Genomic DNA, 19,553 nt, shown 5'->3' on the forward strand with positions numbered 1-19,553 from the left:
TTCATGTAACAGATTTTTGCGTGGACATGTGTTTTCAGCTCTCTTTGGTCTATGTCTCGGAGTAGACTTGCTGGGTCATATTTTGTACTTATTTCTAAAATGTAATTCTTTTGGAGTTTAAGGAGTCATGTCTATGTAAGCTTAATGTCATGTCCTGGGAAGTGTTCTTTCTCATTCTGAAGCTCAAGTGTGGTTTGAGGCCATGGACTCCTCAAGGAGTGCTATTGCCATGTTTCTTTGCCATTGGGGACATAGAAGGCAAAGAGGAGAAATTAAAAAGTGGTAATTGTGACTGTCCTACAGACTCATCCGACTCATGGCTGCCTTCCCCCACTTGGCTATTCTTTTTCTTCTGTTTTTGTGTTTCCTGTGTAAGAACATCATCTTCATGTACCATATTAAGCTATATTTTTTATTTACTTTTCCAGGCGTTTCCAAAATGTATTCCGATATCATTAGAGGAGAATCGATGATCATCTGTGGCTTCATATCCATCTTTTTTGAAAAATTTCGGAACATCTTTCCTAAAACGTTCATGTTTAAGGGTAGGAGCATATTTTTGTCTGTATGTTTTCTAGAATCACTCTCATCTGGGGTGTTTCAATTCATACTGAATTTAAAGTACATTTAAGATGTCTTAACTTTAGCACTTTCTCCATCCTCGACTCTTGGACCAATTAAAATAGCATATTAGGCAACCAGAAAATAATTACATGCCCTCTATGTGTTTCCGTGGGCATGAAGGGGAAAAGAATGTTAAATTATTTTATCTCCCTTGATATGTATGCGCACACCCACAGACACACACGCATCGTTTCATATGGCTCAGATTTACTTTAATCCTGGACCCGTCTGGATCTCGGCGAGTGTACGTTAAGAACTGGCTTTGTTCTGGATCTGAGTCTGAGGGTAGCAGCAGAACCGGAGCATCGGGTCAGGTCTGAGAAGTGCTAATAGTCAGATTCACGTGATTCACGTTCACTGGGATTTAGAGCGTGTCGTCCAGCTGGCTTGCCAGATATGATGGCAGTAGAGCAGAAAGCGGGGGAAATCACGGCGTGAAGAGGGGAAAGGCTTTCTCCTGATGTGTTTATGTGACAGTTATAGGGGGAGAGGTGTTAAAAGGAGAAAGAAACATTGGTGATAAAGCAAGGTTGGCAGGCGTTTAGGGCGGGGCAGCCTTTGTTATTTGGGGCTACCGTTGGCATTACCTGAAAACTGCTCCCTAACCGTCACTGTTATCCCCAGTTATTGTGACTATGGAAAACTTCTCCATTTCCCAAACAGTACCTGGACTGGGGGCAGGGGTCACAAACGCACTGCAGGTTGGTGGGGACCCTGGACAAGGCTTGCTTGGCCCTGATATAGTTTGTAAAAAGGAATGGAAGCTGGGTGGATATTCAGGTATCTTCCGGTTGGACACACACTCTCCAGCTTGTCACCGGCTTTTCACCTTATTCTCCCTGACTGGCTTCTGAGGGCATTGAGTCTGCTGTCCCTGGATAAGCAAACTTTGGTAAGGGACATGTGTCCCAAGGGAGCCTCTCTTGCCAGGCTTTCACGGCAAACTCCCATCTGCTGAAGAACAAGGTCTTCATTCAGAATCTCAGTAGGGAACCAAAGTGCATCAACCCAAATGGCATCAATAAAAGAAACGAAGTTGTAGTTCAAGTTCGTTCTTTCTTCTTTTCTTTTTCTAGATTTCCCCATTCTCACAGACCTGTTCTTGGACATCGGGGGAAGCATAATCTGTGGATACTGGTGTGCAAGAATGCTTCAGCTTATATTGACTGACCTTTTTAGCAACACGCTGACTAATGTCGTTCTTTGCATTTCCATGGTGTACCTGACTTTCTACATCGGTAAGGCAACAACAGATACACGCACAAAAAATGCTGTCCTCGGTATGAACTTCGTGCATCTCCATTGTCCCTTGTTCTTGAATCCAGCTGCTTTTCCCCAACCTCCTTGCCCCTCGTCACGGCCCCTCTGCGCGTCTCGTCACCTTCAGCCCTTCCCTGGCCTCTCCTAACATCCCTTTAATTTCAACTCCACGTCCCTTCCCTTTGCCTTCTTCCTCTACCTGGTTCCTCCCTTACTCTTCCCGGACCCTATCATTTGACCTTACCTTTAGTCACTGACAGTGCCCTGGACGAGAAATCGGCACTGAGCCGTTCCCGCTTTGACCCTTAGCAGCCCATCTGTCAAATGCGAGCGTTGGGAGGGATGCCTCTGAGGTCTTTGCCAGCTCAGCAGCCCTTCATTCAGCGAGTCCCAACCTGAGTGGACCTTAGAAATGGCACTGTGTCACCTGAGGCTGGGAGGGGAGGGGGAGAAGCCAGGTACGTCTGTCCCTGGAGGAGAAGCAGGCGAGTGGAATAAACAGTCGTTGGCTAGTTTAGTCCAGTGAAATCAGGAATTAAAGTTTTCACTGGCCCGACTGAGGTGACCAGCCCCCGAGAGGCACAGTGACTCTGGCAAAACAGCCACATTCTGCTCCTGCTCTCACCTCCCACAGCAGAGCAACTTCCGTGCACGAAAGAGGCATCAGGAGGGTAATTACTATCCAGTTACTTAAAAGCGTTTCTTCCTCTACAGACAAACTGACACCTGGGTGTCACTCACTGTCCCGAGTCAGTGAAATGATAGAAAACGTTCACCGAAGGGTCATTTCCTTCAACTTTCTTCATTTTTTCCCTTCCTGGTGAATCTTTTATGGATGTCTTAAATGTCTGAAGAAAAAAATTATTTAATATTTCCATTTTTTTTCCACTAGACCGTGAGTCCCTTGAGGTGGGTGGACACTGTCTCTTGTTCCTCTTTTCATTCATTTTTCTCTCTCTTCCACCAGCCAAGCCCAGCACCTGCCATATACCTATTAATAATTTAATACACATCGGTTGAACAAACCAATCAACTCTAGTCCTTGAAGAGCTCTGGAGTTAGGCAGACTTGAGTTCATTTGTTAGCTTGGTGACCTTAGAATATCACTTAACCTCTCTAAACTGTGGTTAATTTCCTCATCCGTAAAAGTGATATAATAACACGGAACTTAAGGGCCATCGCAGCATTAACATCTCGTGTGATGCGTGTGATGTGACTCGCTCATGCTGGCGTACTCGAGTACTGTGAGCACACGTCTCTCCCTGACTCTGTGTTCAAGTGACATCATGTCAGGAGCTTGAAATTGGCCAGAGAGGGAATATCCCCACCATGGAAATTGGTAGACGCTGTCAATCAGCTCCTCCGGCCACCGCCCCGAGAGCCAGTTTTAAACCCTTAGCAGCAGCACACCGTTGGTTCAAGGGAGGGCAGCCATTAAATGCTGGCTCCCTTGCCCTGGAATATACTCTTCCTCTCAGCCCTCAGAAGGAGCCGGCGCTGCCCAAGCTGTGATCTGGGACCTCTGGCCTCCGGGGCTGTGGGACGATACGTCCCTGCTGTGTAAGACGCTTTGTCTGCGGTGCTCTGTTACTGCCACCCCAGGGGACTGATGGTCACTCCTATGAGCAAGCACATTTATTCTTTTTCATGAAATAAAACAGTCAAAAAATTGCACAGACATTGCCACACCTGCACATGAGGTGCAGTGTTGCTGGGACATTGTTAGTTAACAGGGCGTGCGGCTGGAGCTCTTACTATATCAGTCAGCCCATGGAAGAAAGTTTGAATTTAGCGTACAAAAGGCACTTGAAGAGAGTCAGTGTATAATTCATGAAAGAGGGCGGATTATCTAAAAGTGGAGGCCACAGGTGCACCAAGAGAGGAGGTAGGAGGGGTCTGTGCTAGCCGAAGGAATATTTTATCAAGTGACATTGTTCAGAATTTCTAGGCAGTGGTGATAACAAAAAGCAGACAACGTCTTGTCCGTTTTATTGTGGCAAAACTCTCTGTAAAGAATGCACCCCCTCCTTGCTTGCGCCCGGCTCTCTCTTCGTTATGCCTTCGGTCTAGGCTGTAAGTGTCAAAGGCCTTCAGTCGTTACTGTAATGTATTCTAGTTAGGAAACATCCAGTCCCGAGTCCTGTTGCTCTTAGGAAACAAAATCCCTTTGATTCTTCTATCAGCAGGGCCTTCCATTTTTCTAAACCAGAGAGACAATGAGAGCGATTGATTGAAAGAGACATTTTTCTGTAGCATTAGTTTTCCGTGGTGATTTCTTTCCATTGTGTCAGAAAGACTTCACAACTTTATTTTAAACTACTTGGGTTTATGCTGATGAAAATTCCTTTTTTTTTTATCCCATGTTCTATGACTTCCCAGCCCCTCCCCACCTTCTGGAACATTGAAAATATCATTTAGTATAAGAGCATTTGTAATTTTTAAACGACTTTGTTTTTCTGATTATAAAAGTAATGCATGTTCATTGTGGAATTTTGGAAAAATTCTGAAAAGTCAAAGAAGAAAAATAATCAACCTATAAATATGTATTATAAATTTGACCACTGATATATTTTGGTATATGTCATCAGCCTTTAAAAAATACATATGAATGTGCATACATATATAAAAGTAGGCATTCATGCCATATATTCCTATAGCCTTCAGATTATACTAAATAAGATGACATAAGTTTGAAAATAAAGTTATTCAGTGCTTTCCTTATCACAGATGTTGCCTCTGAGTAAAATGATTGTTATTGAAAAAGAATGTGATGAATTTTAAAATCTATTAATACGAATTATAGGAAATTGGACATAAGATTCTGAGAGATGTTTTCCCCATCACCGCATTGCTGGATTCCCGGCATTGCTGGTTTTACTGTCATTAAATTCAGTTTAAAAAGTAGATTTAAAGAAATCTGAAGTGAGTAGATAAACCACTTTATCTACGACAAAGGAATAATAAAACCTTGTTCAAATCCATAAACAGGATTGATTTACTAAGCAATAAAGTGAGCATATAAAACCAAGTAGCATAATAATGACGACGATCATTTATTCATTGTTTTAGAAGTGCGCCGAGCACCTTTCACGTTACCTAATCGAACTCTCACGACACCTCTGTGAGGCACTGTCCTTTTACAGATGCAGGATGGAAAAAGGGGAGATCCCGTTTCCAGAGTGACCAGCTCTGCTCTGCCCCAGAGCACCTGAGGTTTGTCATATACCAATCGGAGGCTCTGCGACCTAGAACTACCTAGTCGTTGGTGTGTATGGTATTCGCACATTTCTCATAGTTGGCTTTTTTGCCCCTGACCACACTTACACACCTGTAGAGCCCAAGGGGTTACAGTTTAAGGGGAGTCAGTTTTTGGCGAAGGAACGGCAGCAGGCCTCGGGACCGCAGTCACCAGGAACCTGCAGTCACGGAGCTTGGACCGCAGTCCGTAGGACAGGCTGTGGTGTCCTCGAGGCGCCCCGGAGAGGTTGGTAAACTGATTTTCCCGCGAGTCTGTATCCTCACTGATCATCTGCAGCGTGGGTTAGCAAATTATGGCTTGCGGGCCAAATATTCCTGTTTTTGTACAGCCCACGAGCTAAGAATGGTTTTTACATTTTAAACTGGTTTAAAAAAAAAATCGAAAGAAGAGAATATTTTGGCATGCAAAAATTGTGTGAAATTCAAATTTCTGCATCAGTGTTTGTTGGACAGTCATTTGTTTACATGTTACCTGTGGTGGCCTTACACCCTCTGACAGCTGAGCGGAGCAGCTGCAACAGGGACCATAAGGCTCGCAAAGACTAAATACTTATTATCTTTACAGAAAAAGCTGGCCGATCCTGTTCTATAAGATTAGGCCGATCCCTTGAAGCAACTTTCAGAGAAATAGCCATCAATCCTTCACTCGAGATAAAGTACCTCAGTGAGCAGATTTGAATGCAACTAATTTTGTTCATTTTTTTCTCTCTAGTGGAATTTTTCGGAATGTCAGGTATGATTGCTTTAGTCACCATAGGACTGAATTTAGATTCCTTAAGCTTTAAAACGAGGATCGAGTTGGTAATTATTAAGTAAGTTTCCTGTTGTGTACTTGGTATATTATAGATCGCATAGAAATTTAATGCTTAGGTGGTTCTGCTTTCATGGTCACTAAGGAAACTCCCTTTTTGTAACTCTTTTCTACCTCTTCATTTTCAATTTTACCACTACTTATATTTGAAAAGGATCTAAGGTACCAATAATTATTGACGATAATTGATACTCTTGTTCTGAATACTGTATCGGTGGCTCAAAGACCATAGTGTTTTCTATACATAACTCTTTGATAAAAATTTACTTCGAATTGTGGGAAGTTAAAAAAGAAAACACTTTATTTCTTTATTTCTTTTGCAATGAACTTGAGTAGCAATATCGTAATACGGGAAAAGCTGGAAAAGAAAAACAGCAGAAATGCAAAGTGTCATATGGACATCTCTGGGCAGAGGGAAAGTCATTTGCCTGTCTTCTCATACAAATGAGCTAGGCTTTCTCTGAGAGACCATGCTAGATTACAGAACTGTTTCAGAACTATTTCCTACCCAATGATAGTCTAGTGTAGAAATTCTCGCAATGGATGAAAGCAGATGTTAACATGAGAAAAATAAGCCATAATCCTGAGTTTTCGTTTCTTTGATGTAAAGGACCAACCATTGTCCTTTTGAAATTATGTCCTTCCTACTTTTTTTGGTGTTTAAATTGTCCTTTCTTTTATGAAATTCCAATGATAGAAGATGGCACTTTTTAATTTATAACTATTTGGCAAAATAAAAAAAAAAAGCTGACACCTATAGCTATACTAGTTTTGTGTATATGTGATTGGTTTTTAAAATCCAGAATCTTGGGAATAACTCATTCATAGAACATATGTTTTTTTGGTCTGAATTTGGACAGTTTTCTGAGCTTGGTCATGCTGTCTGTCAGCATCACCATAAATTACTCTTTCTGTTCATTCATTTGTTTATTCTTTCACCTGTTTGACCAGTCCTTTCCTTAATGTCCGCTCTGGCCTGGATCGTGTATCTTAGGTTTGGGCTATGAAAATAAGTCCCTTCTCAGAAAGCACTCATTGTTAAGTGGCGGACGTGTTTATGTGAGAAACTAAAATACGTGTAAATAATTCTATGTTTATTGGGATCCTCATATATGTAAGACATTTTTTTAGGTCCCGTGGAGACATTTAAAAGGTGTTCTACTCAGTCAGTTATTCTAGCATTTGTGAACTTCCAGAAAACCAAGCACTGTGATTTGAGGTCCCACTCCCTTCCAGGAGTTCTGAATCATTCCAATCAAGCGATTGCAGTCAGGTAGAGGGTCAGACTGCTGACCTGCGGTGATGCTGTGTTGGAGAACGTGGTTTATATCTGTAGCTAAAGAGAGGCGTCCCAGTGCTTCTTTCCAAGAGGAGAGCTTGAGACCCACCGACAGGGAGACTGGTTCGTGGGACAGACACACTCGCCCAGTCAGCTGAAGGAGAAGTCCCAATAGAGGGTACAAGAGGAGATGGACTTGAGATCTGCCTGTGGAGGTCAGACCTGGCCCTGACTTTGGCATGGTACTACATGGAACTAGACCAGCCTGTGTCCTGACCTTGGTGCTCAAGGTTCAGTAAGAACCTTGTGGGGTGGGGCTGGGGACATAGATTTTTGGAAAGCAATCCGAGCGATTCTTAATGCTCTTCTCTGCATAAGAACCGTGGCAGTGTGGCTAATGGAGACAGTACGGAGTCACAGGAGGGTCACTTCCAGAGACAGTGGTCAGGACGGTTTTATGGAGAACAGGGGATGAGAGTTAGCCTTGCAAGATTTTTGGGAATTCAGTCGATGGGAAATCAGACAGGAGGAACTTTCAAGGTAAGGGACTTTCGTGTAGATCACAAAGAGAGAAGCCTCTTGAAGACGTTGAGGTGATTCGGTCGGCTGTCCCAAAGTCAAGACTAACCAGGTGGCTCCTTGCAGCAGCCCCAGCTCCAGGTTCAGCAGTGGCAGGCCTGGCAGTTGACATGCTGCCGGCTACTCAGCAAAACTGCCGCATCAGCAACCTAGGGGCACGGATCCTTATTTTTATACTGTGCCATTATTCTTCTGCTGTGAGAGGCAGCCCTTGGGTATTGGTGTGCTGTGGGTAATGGGGAATATGGAATTGGGTGTGTTTTAGTTCCAACAAATTACCCTCAAATGTCGATTGTAACAGAGATGGAGGCAGGGACCTCTGATAAGGCAAGAATGGCAGATATGTGATATATGCTTTTATGTGAAAAGGACACTTTTTTGAAAATGACATTGCTTAAAATGTGATTTCCTTTCTATTCATCCTAGGTTCCTAAAAATGTTTTCAACTGTATTCCAACATTTAATATATACTTTTTTTGGCATTATCATTGGATGTGGAGAAACCAAGTATTTTGATTTTCACACTGTGGTTTTCATGGTCATCTTATTTGTAACGGTGAATTTTGTAAGGTAAGAATTACATTTTAAAGTTTTCTTCCTAGTATCAGATTCTCAAGCCCATAATTACAATTGGGAAGCAGTGGGTGACAGCAAAAAAAAAAAATGCCCTGGACATTAAGTCAGGAAACCAGTGCTGTGCCATGACCAGTGCTGTGTGTATATCTGTCTCCTCTGCAAGGTTTCATCTGTAGAATCAGAAGGGGTAGAGCCCCAGCACGGCATGACCCATGAGCTTGGTAGAAATGCACATTCACGGGCCCATCCCAATTCACTGAGTTGGCTCTCCCGAGGTGACATTTAGGGCACTGTTTCAACGTGCTTGTTAAAATTTGAGCACCACTGAACCAAACCAATGGCTCTTCACATCTCGTCATCATTTGTTATCACCATAGCTACAATAAAGCAATTTTTTTAGGCACTTGCTGTGTACATTACGCCATTAATACTAATGCAGCCCTGTGAGGTCGGCATTATTTCATCATTTCGTTGCTTAGAGTCATGCAACTTATAAGGGCAGAGCTGGGATTTAAACTTAACTCCCACGAGCATGCTTTTTTCTAGAATCCCCACGCATGGCGGTTGTGTCTACCGTAAGCATTTATGAGTGTCTTTGAGACTGTCTTTTCCGCGTAGGATAAGCCAAGGGTGCTCACTTTATAAGACATTCTCACGGAACGTGGCTTCTGCTGACTCGGAAGGCACTGCGTCCAACTCAGCCGCTCTCCCACGGAGGAAGGATGCGTGGACGATTTCCGTTTCTCCCCAGCCCGGGAGCTCACGTGCAGGCTGAGGCCGGTCGAAGAAGGGCACGTGGCTTTGTGCACGCCGTTTGGCTCGGCTGCACACCCATCATCTCGTTTCATCTTCATCTCACACACTAGGAGACAAGGATCGTCATCTTTATTTTAGAGATGAAGAAACTGACCCAGAAAGGCAAAGTACCGCGCCCAAGTTCAAACGGGCGAGTACCAGAGATGTGGTGTGAACTTAAGAGCTCCACCTCACTGGAAGAAAGGTTTTCATGGAGAGAGTCATCCTAAGGGCCCTTCAAAGTGTGGGCGGGCTTTCCATAAGACAGGCTGAGCTTTCAGAGAGGACGAGTAGTGGTTGCTAACGGATTAAGTGCGGACCACATTCAAAACATCGATTCTAAGCCCTATAAACGTTGCCTCACGTAATTGAATCTTCATCATAATCCTTTGAGGCAAGTACAATTATTGTCATCATCTCTGTTTCACAGAAGAAACTGAGGCTAAGAGAGGTTAAATAACTTAAGTTAACACAGTTAGTCAAAAGAGCCTCTGTGTGAACCCAGGTGGGCTGACTCTAGAGCCTTGGGTACGCTGCCTCTTCATTTTTTAATATCAGGAAACAACAGAACTTGTTGTATGTGGGCTGGACTCAATGGAATTTTAGAGAAGCGTCATTTAGTAGGGCTGAAAAGCTTGGTAAGAGTTACTCTGCAAAAGGTTTAGATGCAAGGCAGAGGAGTTGGCCCAAATCAATTACATCGTAGATGGTAGTTGTGCATTTTCTGTTTCTCAATGACAGAAATGCTCTAAATTGTCTTACGCAATCCCCAGCTTAGCAGTCGATACGCTGTGTATTTTTCGAGGCTGAGGACATGTCAGTTTTTCTTCCACTGAAGTCTCATTTGAAGGACAGGACTGATATTCTCTTGGTGCAGATTTTCCTAAAGACAGATTCTAAATTTTGGCACCAGGTCCTGCAGAAAAATGATCTACAGAGAAATAAGTCACAAATTGAAATTATCTATATGACGTTTAGTATGTGATTCTTGTGGGCACTCAAAAAAACGTGGTTAAGCTCATTATTAACATGTCTGTGTTAATTTTACTTTTTGGCCATGATCTGCATGTCCTCTGGCCTAATTTTTGATTCTCTTCGTGGCCTTTCAGAGAACAGATGAGCTTGTTGGTCTAATTTGAAGAGGTTTCCCTATGGGAATTTACCACCAAAATCCAAACAGAACATGGTGGCATAAATGACAATTCCTTACGTTCGTATGGAACTTCTAGCATTGTTTTTCAAGATTTGAGTATTATGTGCAAGATAGCAGATTTGGTTAGTTCCAGAAAGTTTGAGCAACTTATCAATACAACTCTTTCCTGAAAAATTTTACATGAAATTTCATATTTAGTACATAGTTTCAACTATGATTAACATGAAAACATAAGGTATGATTTTTAAAAAATGTTTTTCTCTCCACAGATTGCTTACTATTGTGCTAGTGAGCCCTATTCTGATGCAATCGAATTATGAATATAATTGGAAATGGGGAGTTGTTATAGGATGGACTGGAATTAAAGGAGTGTTTAGCTTATTCTTTGCTCCTGATATTCATAATCTGGCTGAAGAAAAAATCGAGTCACCACAGATGGTAGGGGAAGCCACGTCTCGTGATGATTGGTATTTATTTATTTCATTGATTTTGCAGCGCTTGTCATAGTGCCCCGTCGCAAAGTTAACTCTGCTGCCAGTTAGATCTGCAAAGGGCATTCCTTGACGTGTCCTTTCAGAAGAAAGCTTACGGGTGCCGATGGGGCAACAGGGACCGACAGCCAAGCAAAGGCGTCGCGTGTGGGATCCGGATGGCCTGCAGATCAGGTCCCGGCTCCACCATTCCCAGGATTTGGGCGAGTTCCCCAGATTTGCGGGACCTCAGTTTCCAGTCGAGGACTGAGAGACACTTAGGAAATGCTCAGTAAATGTTATCGGGCATATAAACACCGCTGTGTAACAGCTGTCAGGTAAAAAAACAAAAAACAAAAAACAAAAAACCAGCGCCCCATCGAGAGCATTCCCACCCCTATCGCTGACAGAGCAAAAACCGAAGTGCGAGTTAACCGCGTGAAGAGAAGGAAGACTTTCATTTTAAATCTTCGAATCAAGGATCTTGTTATATTTATGAGGACTTTAGGACTCCTTTTAAAGAATTAATTTCTTGAAACATTTTGGCCGAAGACTCCACTCTCTATGGTGCAAAACAAAAGTTGCCTTCTTCTTCACGTGCCGTCCAAGCCCTTTCCCCAGGGACTAGCCGGCGGGCGGTGGCTGGAGGCAGTGTCTGTGGTATCAGGACTCCAGGGGAGACTGCAAGAGCCCCGTGGCTCTGCCGACGGCATTAGGGCAACTCGTCATTGGCGACAGTTCTGTGCGAGCTAGCTGGAGAAGTTGCTAGAAGGTTCTAGAAATCCCCAGGATTCTCCCCGCTGCCTCCACCACCTTCCAGCTAGATGAATTCAAACCTGCTCCTGGGAGGGAGAGGAAAAAAACTGGTAACAGAATAAGAATAATACCAAGCCTCTCCTCCCAGAGAACTTTAATCTGAGGTAGATTATACAATCGCTTTCCTCATATTACCGGAATTCTCCAGCTTTCAGGGTTTCTTTTCTCTTTTTTTTTTGCTATTTTGCTCCTGTCCTAGAGGGAGGGCCCCAGGAGTACAGTATTTTTCAAATATCTTTTTTTTTCTTTTTTTTGGTGCGTGAGCAACTATCGCCCTTTTCATCTTGCATATGGAGAAGTCACGTTAGCGAAACAACTCGGCGCCTGAACTCCCCAAACAGGAAGTGCCTTTTGAAATGGAGCATCATCTTCCTCCCCATGTTAGCCGAGGACTGGCACTTACATCTGTGGGCAAGGTCTGGGGATTGCTTCGGAGTTCCAGCAAGCCTGTGCTTTCCCAGGACTGTGGGTCCTTCCATGCTCCAAAGGAAAAGTGTGATGACCAACATCCGGGCCCTTTCAGTTTTCTCCTGTGCAAGGAACTGGCCTAAAACCATCAGGGCAAGGTTCAGTCACATCTGAGTACCATTTTACAGTGTTTCCCAAATCTGCCCGCCGCTGAGAATCCCTTTGGCTCCAGCCCAGACCCACAGAGTCAGAATCTGCGCCGACAAAGCCTGGGAATCAGTGTCCTGAGGAAGCACTTCAGGGGCTTTACTGCTGCCAGTCAAGTTTGGCAAACATGCTCTGAAGGACTCCATTTTTCAGTGAAAGACACCGAGGCTCAGAGCGGTTCACTGGCCCCAGTTACATTACCTGGGTAACAAGTGGCAGAGCCAAGACCTGCACATGCGGTCATGTGTCTGCTTCTGCACGGTGCCCCTGCTGACCCTACCACCGCTCCTGCCCGCTTCTGCAGAGCCTCTTGTCCAGTCACAGTGCATGCGTGTGGCAGGTGTACTTCCCTGTGCCACCCATGGTCCCCACTGCCTGCTGTCTCTGCCCTGCCCTGTCCGCGGTGGCCCCCAGCTTGCTGGTTTTCATGGCCGCTGCTGAAAACGAGAGCTGTGGAGAGCTCTCTGTTTTCTATCCCTCCCAGAATCTGCACAATCTCTTTGTTTCTCATTCAAATTGAAAAGGAATTTCTGCCCCAGTATATCATGTTCGAGCAGTGTTCACAAAACTGTCCTTTTGCCTCAATTTACTTGTCAGACGCAAGATTAAAAAATGTGGATTAAGATAGAATTTTGTTGGTGGTCGAGCAACGATTCCCTTCGGAGAACTTATTAACATTTCGGTTCTGTTTGTGTGTTTTGTTTTATAGTTTATATTCTACGTACAAGTACTATCATTAATGACTATGGGAATAAATTCGTACATGATGACTCACTGTGCCAGGACGTTAGGTAACGTATACCTATCTTTCATTAATTAACTGGAGAGAATAATGCAAATAGATCATTGTTGGGGGCCGCGGGGACATTTTTTATGGAGCTCAAGGAACTGCTTGTGAAATCAGTCCTTTTCATTCACTCATTTCGAGTCTTTATTACTTGAGACATGGTTTCAGCCAGTTTAACATTAATGGTGACTTAAACACCAGGTTTCTGCCTGCTCCTGCCTGCCCCCCCCCCCCCCCCCCCCCCCCCTCAGAAGTCAAGAATGGGAGTGATTTTCTTCTCCTTGTTGTTGCTCCTCCCCTCCCTGGGGTGTTTCTCCTGTCTGCAGGGTAGAAGCTGGCTCACTACCACCATATCTTCAACCCAACCAACTGGGAAGGGAAAACCAGGGGTGTGGGGGAGGGGTGGGCATGGAGGACGAGCAGCTTTCTTTTAAGGGAACAATCCAGAGGTTACCATGACCATTCACGTCCCATTGGCTGGAACTTAGTCACGTGGGCGAGGGAAGCTGGGAAACATTATAATTACCTGGCCGGCCGTGTGCTTGGTCAAAACGTGCAGATTCTATTGCTGAAGGAGGAAGTGGAGAATGGATGTTGAGAGATCAGCAGCGGGCTGCCACAGTGGCCTATTTCTTTCTAGAAGGAATTTGAGGCTGTCGATCATAAAATGCATAAATGTGATAAAGTCACAAATTGACACATGGTCAATAGAGAAATCCAGGATAAGCTAGTCAGCGGCAGTGGGGTCCAGGCCGTAGGGAGGAAGTGGAGAGAGCTTCCACAAAGGCTTAGGGTGCAGCCCTACCATCGTCCACTGTCCCAAAACCCTGTCCCTAGCTTTGCTGGTGGAGAGAACTGATTCTGTCAGTCTCTAGAATTGATCAGACTACTGGAGATTTGTGTACACTGCACTCACAGAGAATATAGACAGACTAGAAAATCCATTTATTAATTTATGATGAGGATGTGTCTGAAATCATTGTGATCGTTATTCGGGGCGTTCACCCCTAACTACTAATTTCCCTGGTAAACCGGCTCAGTGGGCAGATATCTTGGGAAGCGTGGCACTAACGAGAGGTCAGCAGAGAGAGAAGGCTGAAGGAATGTTCTACATAGGGAAAGAGCCTGGGGTCAGCGGAGAGAGGACGCTGAAGGAATGTTCTACACAGGGAAGGAGCCTGGGGTCAGCAGAGAGGACGCAGGGAAGCAGCCTGGGGGTTTTCCCTGTCCTGCCAGTGTCTTCTCACAGTCCTGCCCGTTCCTGAAACTGGGCCGTGGCCCTGCGGAGCTACCCGTGGTGACAGCCCACCTCAAGGCCAAAGGCTCCAGCACATGGATAGGACCACTAAATGGCCCAGTTTGGGGCAGCTTTTCTTCCCAAGTTACGGGTTTGGCCTTGTTTGCGGGGCAAGGTGCGTGTGGGTCAGCAAAGCCTGCGCTTTGCTGTCTGAATGCAGTTAGTCGGATCCCTAAGTGCTCGCTCTGTGACTCCCAGACCCGCCCTGCTCTCTGCCTGGGACATAATGTCTGCCTTTCTCCCATGCTCCCTTTCTTACGATCCCCTTTCCTGCCCGACTCAAAGGCACGGTCAGCAAGGGGTGTGACGGCCTCGGTAAGGTTTTCTTCTACTCTTTTTCTTCCATTATGGAATGTTTATTGTATTACCTAAACCTCAGAATTTTCATTCTGAAACAGAAATATACAGCGAGTACTTTATCCTCAGAATCAATGCTCATCCTTTCTAGAAATGCTACGTGCACACATTAACCGGCGCTTGATAGAACTGAGTTCTATTAGGAAGAGTGTCACACCAGCTTCTTCCATCTGGTGTGATGCTTCTAAGAGATCCCTCCGCATACTGCTTCAGGACCATCTTCAACAAGGGGGTCCATTCAAACGTACCGGAGCCGCCGAGGGGCCCACGTACACTTACATTTCCCCAGAGCAACTGGGAGGTGGCTTTGGCCCCATCACACGGGTGAGCTATCATCAGGCAAGTGAATTAACTCCCTTCTTGTGTGGTCTCAGCCATGAGAATTTTAAATCCAAAGCTGACACCTTCTAACTCTTTGGCCCACTGTCAAATGCAGCTTTGCTTGGGACCCTCAAGAACGGAGAGGGATATGCCCCCAGAATTTCACACGTTACTCTTGCACACAGTGTCCCATAGAGAATGCCATAAAGTTAAGCTGGAACGTTTAGAAACCATTTTAACTCTTTACGAGACATTTCGCATGCGATTACAAAGAAGGGTTTTCTTGGGATGGAATTTTGAGTCAGGCGGCTAAGCTTACTAATTAAATTCATCTTTTCGGTAAGTGAGCCTCACAGCTGTAATTTCATACCCCAAGAAAAGATAAGCTGCTACAAGTTTTGAACATGTAGATTTCCTGGCCGGGAGACAGAGGTGTTAAATTTTGAGAGATCTCTATTGCAGAGGCCTTTAAATTTTCTTACGTATAAGAATCAGTTGGAGAACTTGTTAAAATGCAAATTCCCAGGCCAATCTGATTCTCCAGGTGTGGAGCCCAGGGATGTGCATAATTTAATAAGCAGCCGTGCTATCTGTAGAACACACAGGGAGCTCCACACTTTGAGAAACACCCATGGCGTGCCTTGAAATAGCGAGTCAAGTCTCTAGCTATAGGGAATGAAAGGAAACTAATAGAACATTCTTTAGCAGTTGATTCAGATCAAGTTAAGCTGGATAGGCCAAAGGAAAGAAATAGTTGGGTACATTTCTGGAAAATTCTGGACAAAACGTTGTCCTTGCTCTAAGCACTCTGGTTTGGCTATGCAGATGCTGCCAAGATTTCACTTCACCTTCCAGGTCTCTGCCTGCCTTGCAGACTTCCGTGCATTGTGTTCAGCCTCTCGCTTCTCTGTTACAGGTTTGTCTGCTATTTCTCTTCCAAGACAGATGGCCATGCAAAATGCCATTAAGCACATACATGAGATAATACAGAACACAATAACTTTATTTAAAACAGAGAAAATTTTGACAAATGTTAATTGGACCTTAGTAGAAGAAAAAGTGAAGATTAAATACAGCACTTCGGTGAGTTGATACCTGGCAAAAAATTAGTCCCTCTTTTCCTCCTTGGCTCTGCCTCTCTTGCTTTAGTTTATTAAAATATATTAAAAAACCTAATTCTGCTAAAATGTCAGAAAACTCGAGAGGGGTATATTTATGAGCTTTGCTATCTTCGCGAAAAGAATCGTTTGAATCCTGTCACTAAAGAGAAGGTCTTGGTGATCTAACTTTATTTGCCAAATACGGGAGAATTAATGTTTTTACAAACTGGCCGATGTTTCCAACATGTTAAGAAACTCTCCTTGGAGAGATCTCTCCTTGGAGAAGTATTAGAAAAAGGCAGAAAAAAGGCTGCTTCAGAGAGCAGTCAAGCATAGACAGGTAGGGGAAGAACTTTGCTTCTTAATCTCCCTCAGTCAATAGTTATTTAGCTGCGATTGAACACATTTCGTACACGGAGAACGTTATCTGCTTAAAGATGGCCCTTGATTTTCACAACTCCGATGTGAGTTATTGCAGTCTTCGTTGAGTGAAGCATTTGACAGCTCCTAATCGTTTTTACTTATTTTTAACTTTCTCTCTGTATGCTTGTAAAACGTAGTCTGATTCTGTCCCGATTTACTACGTTTCCCAAGACGAAAAAGAGGAGTCTCCAACAGATGAAGTTTTAATAGAGGAAGCCAGGCTGCATGTAGCTATGATACAGATGGTCGGTACTGTTCGTATGCTCCTTTTTCTTATTCTTTCTTTTTCTTATTCTTTCAATGCTTTTAATTCTTACACATGGTTTTCTGGTGACTAGAAAAATACTTTTTTTTCTAGTCACCAGAAAACCATGTGGGAAAAAGACCCACATAATGTTAAGGAAAAGACAGCAGGAGAGGCTCTGTTTATATCAGATAAAATAGACTTTAAGTCAAAACTGGTCGCAAGAGACAAAGAAGGTCACTCTAATGGGTAGATGTCGGTCAAAGCAAAACTTTTAAGTGTTAAGTTCCGGGGTGTCTAACATGCAGCATGGTGACCACAGTTAACAATGCTGTGTTATATACTTGAACACTGCTAAGAGTGTGGATCTTGGAAGTATTCTCACCACGCACAGAAAAGTTGTAATGACGTATGTGAGGTGATGGGGGTGTTACTAGCCTTGTTGTGGTAATTATTTTGCAGTATACACGGGTATCAAATCGTCACATTGTATACCTAAGCTTTATATGTGACAGTGTTCCAGCTCAATCGTACCACAATAAGCCTGGAAAAAAGTTTTTAAGAAAAAGGACACAATTTACTTGTCTCTCTTGGTAGCTTTGGTCGAGGCTGAGATGCTGTTTATAAGTGTAAACTCTTTGAGTTGTAAAGATCTGGAGTTTCCTGAAGCTAGGAACCTTAGTATCTCTTAAAACTTCCAGGACAGTATTTCGTAAGAAATGAATATTTGGTAAATATTTAAATTGAATACAATTTATTTCCTACCATAGCATTTTTGTGGGCGCAAGTATATTTTTGCGTAATGACTTCAGTGGTGACAGTCAGAGCCATGTAAAGGTCAGCAGAGTTTATTACATTCGAGTTCATGTTTTGATCCTTTGTCATTTTTATTTAAAATTGTATGTTTAGAGTAGCTTTGAAAAACAGTGTAAAGATGGAATCCTTGGTGTAGAGGCGGCCCGGATATTAATTGGTGCAACCAAAAGCTATTGCCCTATCCAAGGAAAGTAAGTATAATGCTTTTTTAATTGACATTTCCAAAATTGAATGGGTATGTGATAAGGAATGAAAGAACTGAGAATTAAATGTCCAGACTGACCAATCTGTTTACCTTATCTCTCTTCACCTACCTGTCTGTTTGTCCATCTGTCTGTCCATGTATCCGTCCATCCATCCATCCATCCATCCATCCTCCTCCATCCATCCACTTACCACCACCACCCACCCACCCATCCACCTACTTCCTGTGTTACTTGTTTACATTTTTCCCCTCAGAAGGTTCATAACCTTGGTGGCATTAGGAGGAAGGTCTGACTGCAGTGTAATTAAATAAGAGACTAGGGGAGCCATGAAAGAGAACCCAGATAGTTTCAATCTATCACAATTATTTTGCCTTTATGTCATATTCACTAAATCACTGGATGAGGGAGGAGGGAAGCCTGGAGGCTACCGTTAGGCTGCTCCCTGTGGTGGAGCGGGGAGGATGAGCCCGCTGATGGTGTTGACAGACGCAACTAAATCTGGTGGGAATAAAATGAATCAACAAACGAGGTGGGAAAAGCTTAGTATCTCAGAGATATATTGACGTCTGGTCATAGTCCTGGGAAATGGTAGGTTATGGATGGTCCAAGACAAAGCTGTGGGGCAGCAGAGATGGGAGGTCCTGTGTGGGTGACGGTCAACGTTCGGGCAGCTCGGTCACGTCCCTGGGAGATGTAGCATCTGTTCCTGGATAAAGCTTGGGAAGGGTAGGGCCTTGCAGCTTTGGAGAGGCTTGGGCCAGGTGACGCATGGCAAAGGGAGGCTTGATTCTGAACCCCAGAGAACTGGGCTGGAAAAGCTTTCACTGTGTTGGACCTCAGGTCAGGGAGGGTTCCAGGATTAGGCGTTTTGTGCTCAAAATGCTCCTGTGCCATGACCAGGACTGGGTGGGAGGTTGGACACAGGCTCAGGAGGGAGCATGTTCACCATAGCCATGTTACATCTGTGTTCAGTATAAATTTCCCTTTTGTATTACCCCCAAAGCGTAGCACTTGCTTTTTAATGTAACGTGTGTGTATTTTCTCTGTTAGATTCATGAGTATTCATGATGTTTCAACTTATGTAAAAGCTAGAAGTTGGCTTGTGAAATTTAAAAACATGTTAACTTTCTTGGAATTTCATAAAATTAAGCCATTACCCCTTAGTACATATGAGTAAGTATTGTGAACTTTTAATATTTGAAAATATGACCTCTCTGCATCGTCAGAATAGAGTACCTGGATTTCCCTCATTAAACAGACTACGCTCACCGATCCAGTGGCGAGGTGGCGAAGCGTGTCTCTCTCGCCATCTTGTTCCAGCAGCTTCCCTGACGTGTCTGTTGGGGAGGAGTGGGAAGGAGAGGGGGATGGTCACATCTGGATTCGTCAAGTTTGCCATGTCTTAGGGTCGTGGTGCTCACCTGGCAGCCTACACGGCCTTCTGGTATTCCGGATGTAATGTCGGGAGTGGGGTGAGAAGCATCAAATTCGTGCACTAGATCCAGCTCTCAGCTTAATTTCATCCATGCTGTAGGGTGATCTGTAGTCAGGAAAAAATATGACACAGCATTAATAATACCTGTAACCAATTTTCCAAAATATCTCAAGATACAGATTTTACTCAACTCGGGTGCATTTTTTGCTTTGTTATATAAGCTGTGAACTTACATACTTTTTAGAGCAGGGAGACAAGGTTTTTCTACTAATAGAATATGTCAAAACAAGAAGCTACCAGGAGCCTTAACATTACTAAATTTTAAGTGGGT

The 19,553-nt window shown here is 43.9% G+C and overlaps 1 protein-coding gene across 1 annotated transcript in view; it reads left to right on the plus strand.

The window, feature by feature from the left end:
• Positions 1–19,553, plus strand: part of SLC9C2 (solute carrier family 9 member C2 (putative)) — a 54,457-nt gene that overhangs the window by 9,485 nt on the left and 25,419 nt on the right. Inside the window, exons 5-14 of the mRNA XM_039881467.1 lie at positions 429–545; positions 1,701–1,862; positions 5,855–5,954; positions 8,238–8,381; positions 10,605–10,773; positions 12,946–13,027; positions 15,915–16,081; positions 16,659–16,766; positions 17,675–17,772; positions 18,838–18,960. Of these exons, the coding sequence (XP_039737401.1) occupies positions 429–545; positions 1,701–1,862; positions 5,855–5,954; positions 8,238–8,381; positions 10,605–10,773; positions 12,946–13,027; positions 15,915–16,081; positions 16,659–16,766; positions 17,675–17,772; positions 18,838–18,960 (1,270 nt within the window). The remainder of the gene's footprint in view (positions 1–428; positions 546–1,700; positions 1,863–5,854; positions 5,955–8,237; positions 8,382–10,604; positions 10,774–12,945; positions 13,028–15,914; positions 16,082–16,658; positions 16,767–17,674; positions 17,773–18,837; positions 18,961–19,553) is intronic.

Source organism: Pteropus medius, unplaced genomic scaffold, assembly GCF_902729225.1.
Source record: "Pteropus medius unplaced genomic scaffold, Ma_sr-lr_union100, whole genome shotgun sequence".
NCBI lineage: Eukaryota > Metazoa > Chordata > Mammalia > Chiroptera > Pteropodidae > Pteropus > Pteropus medius.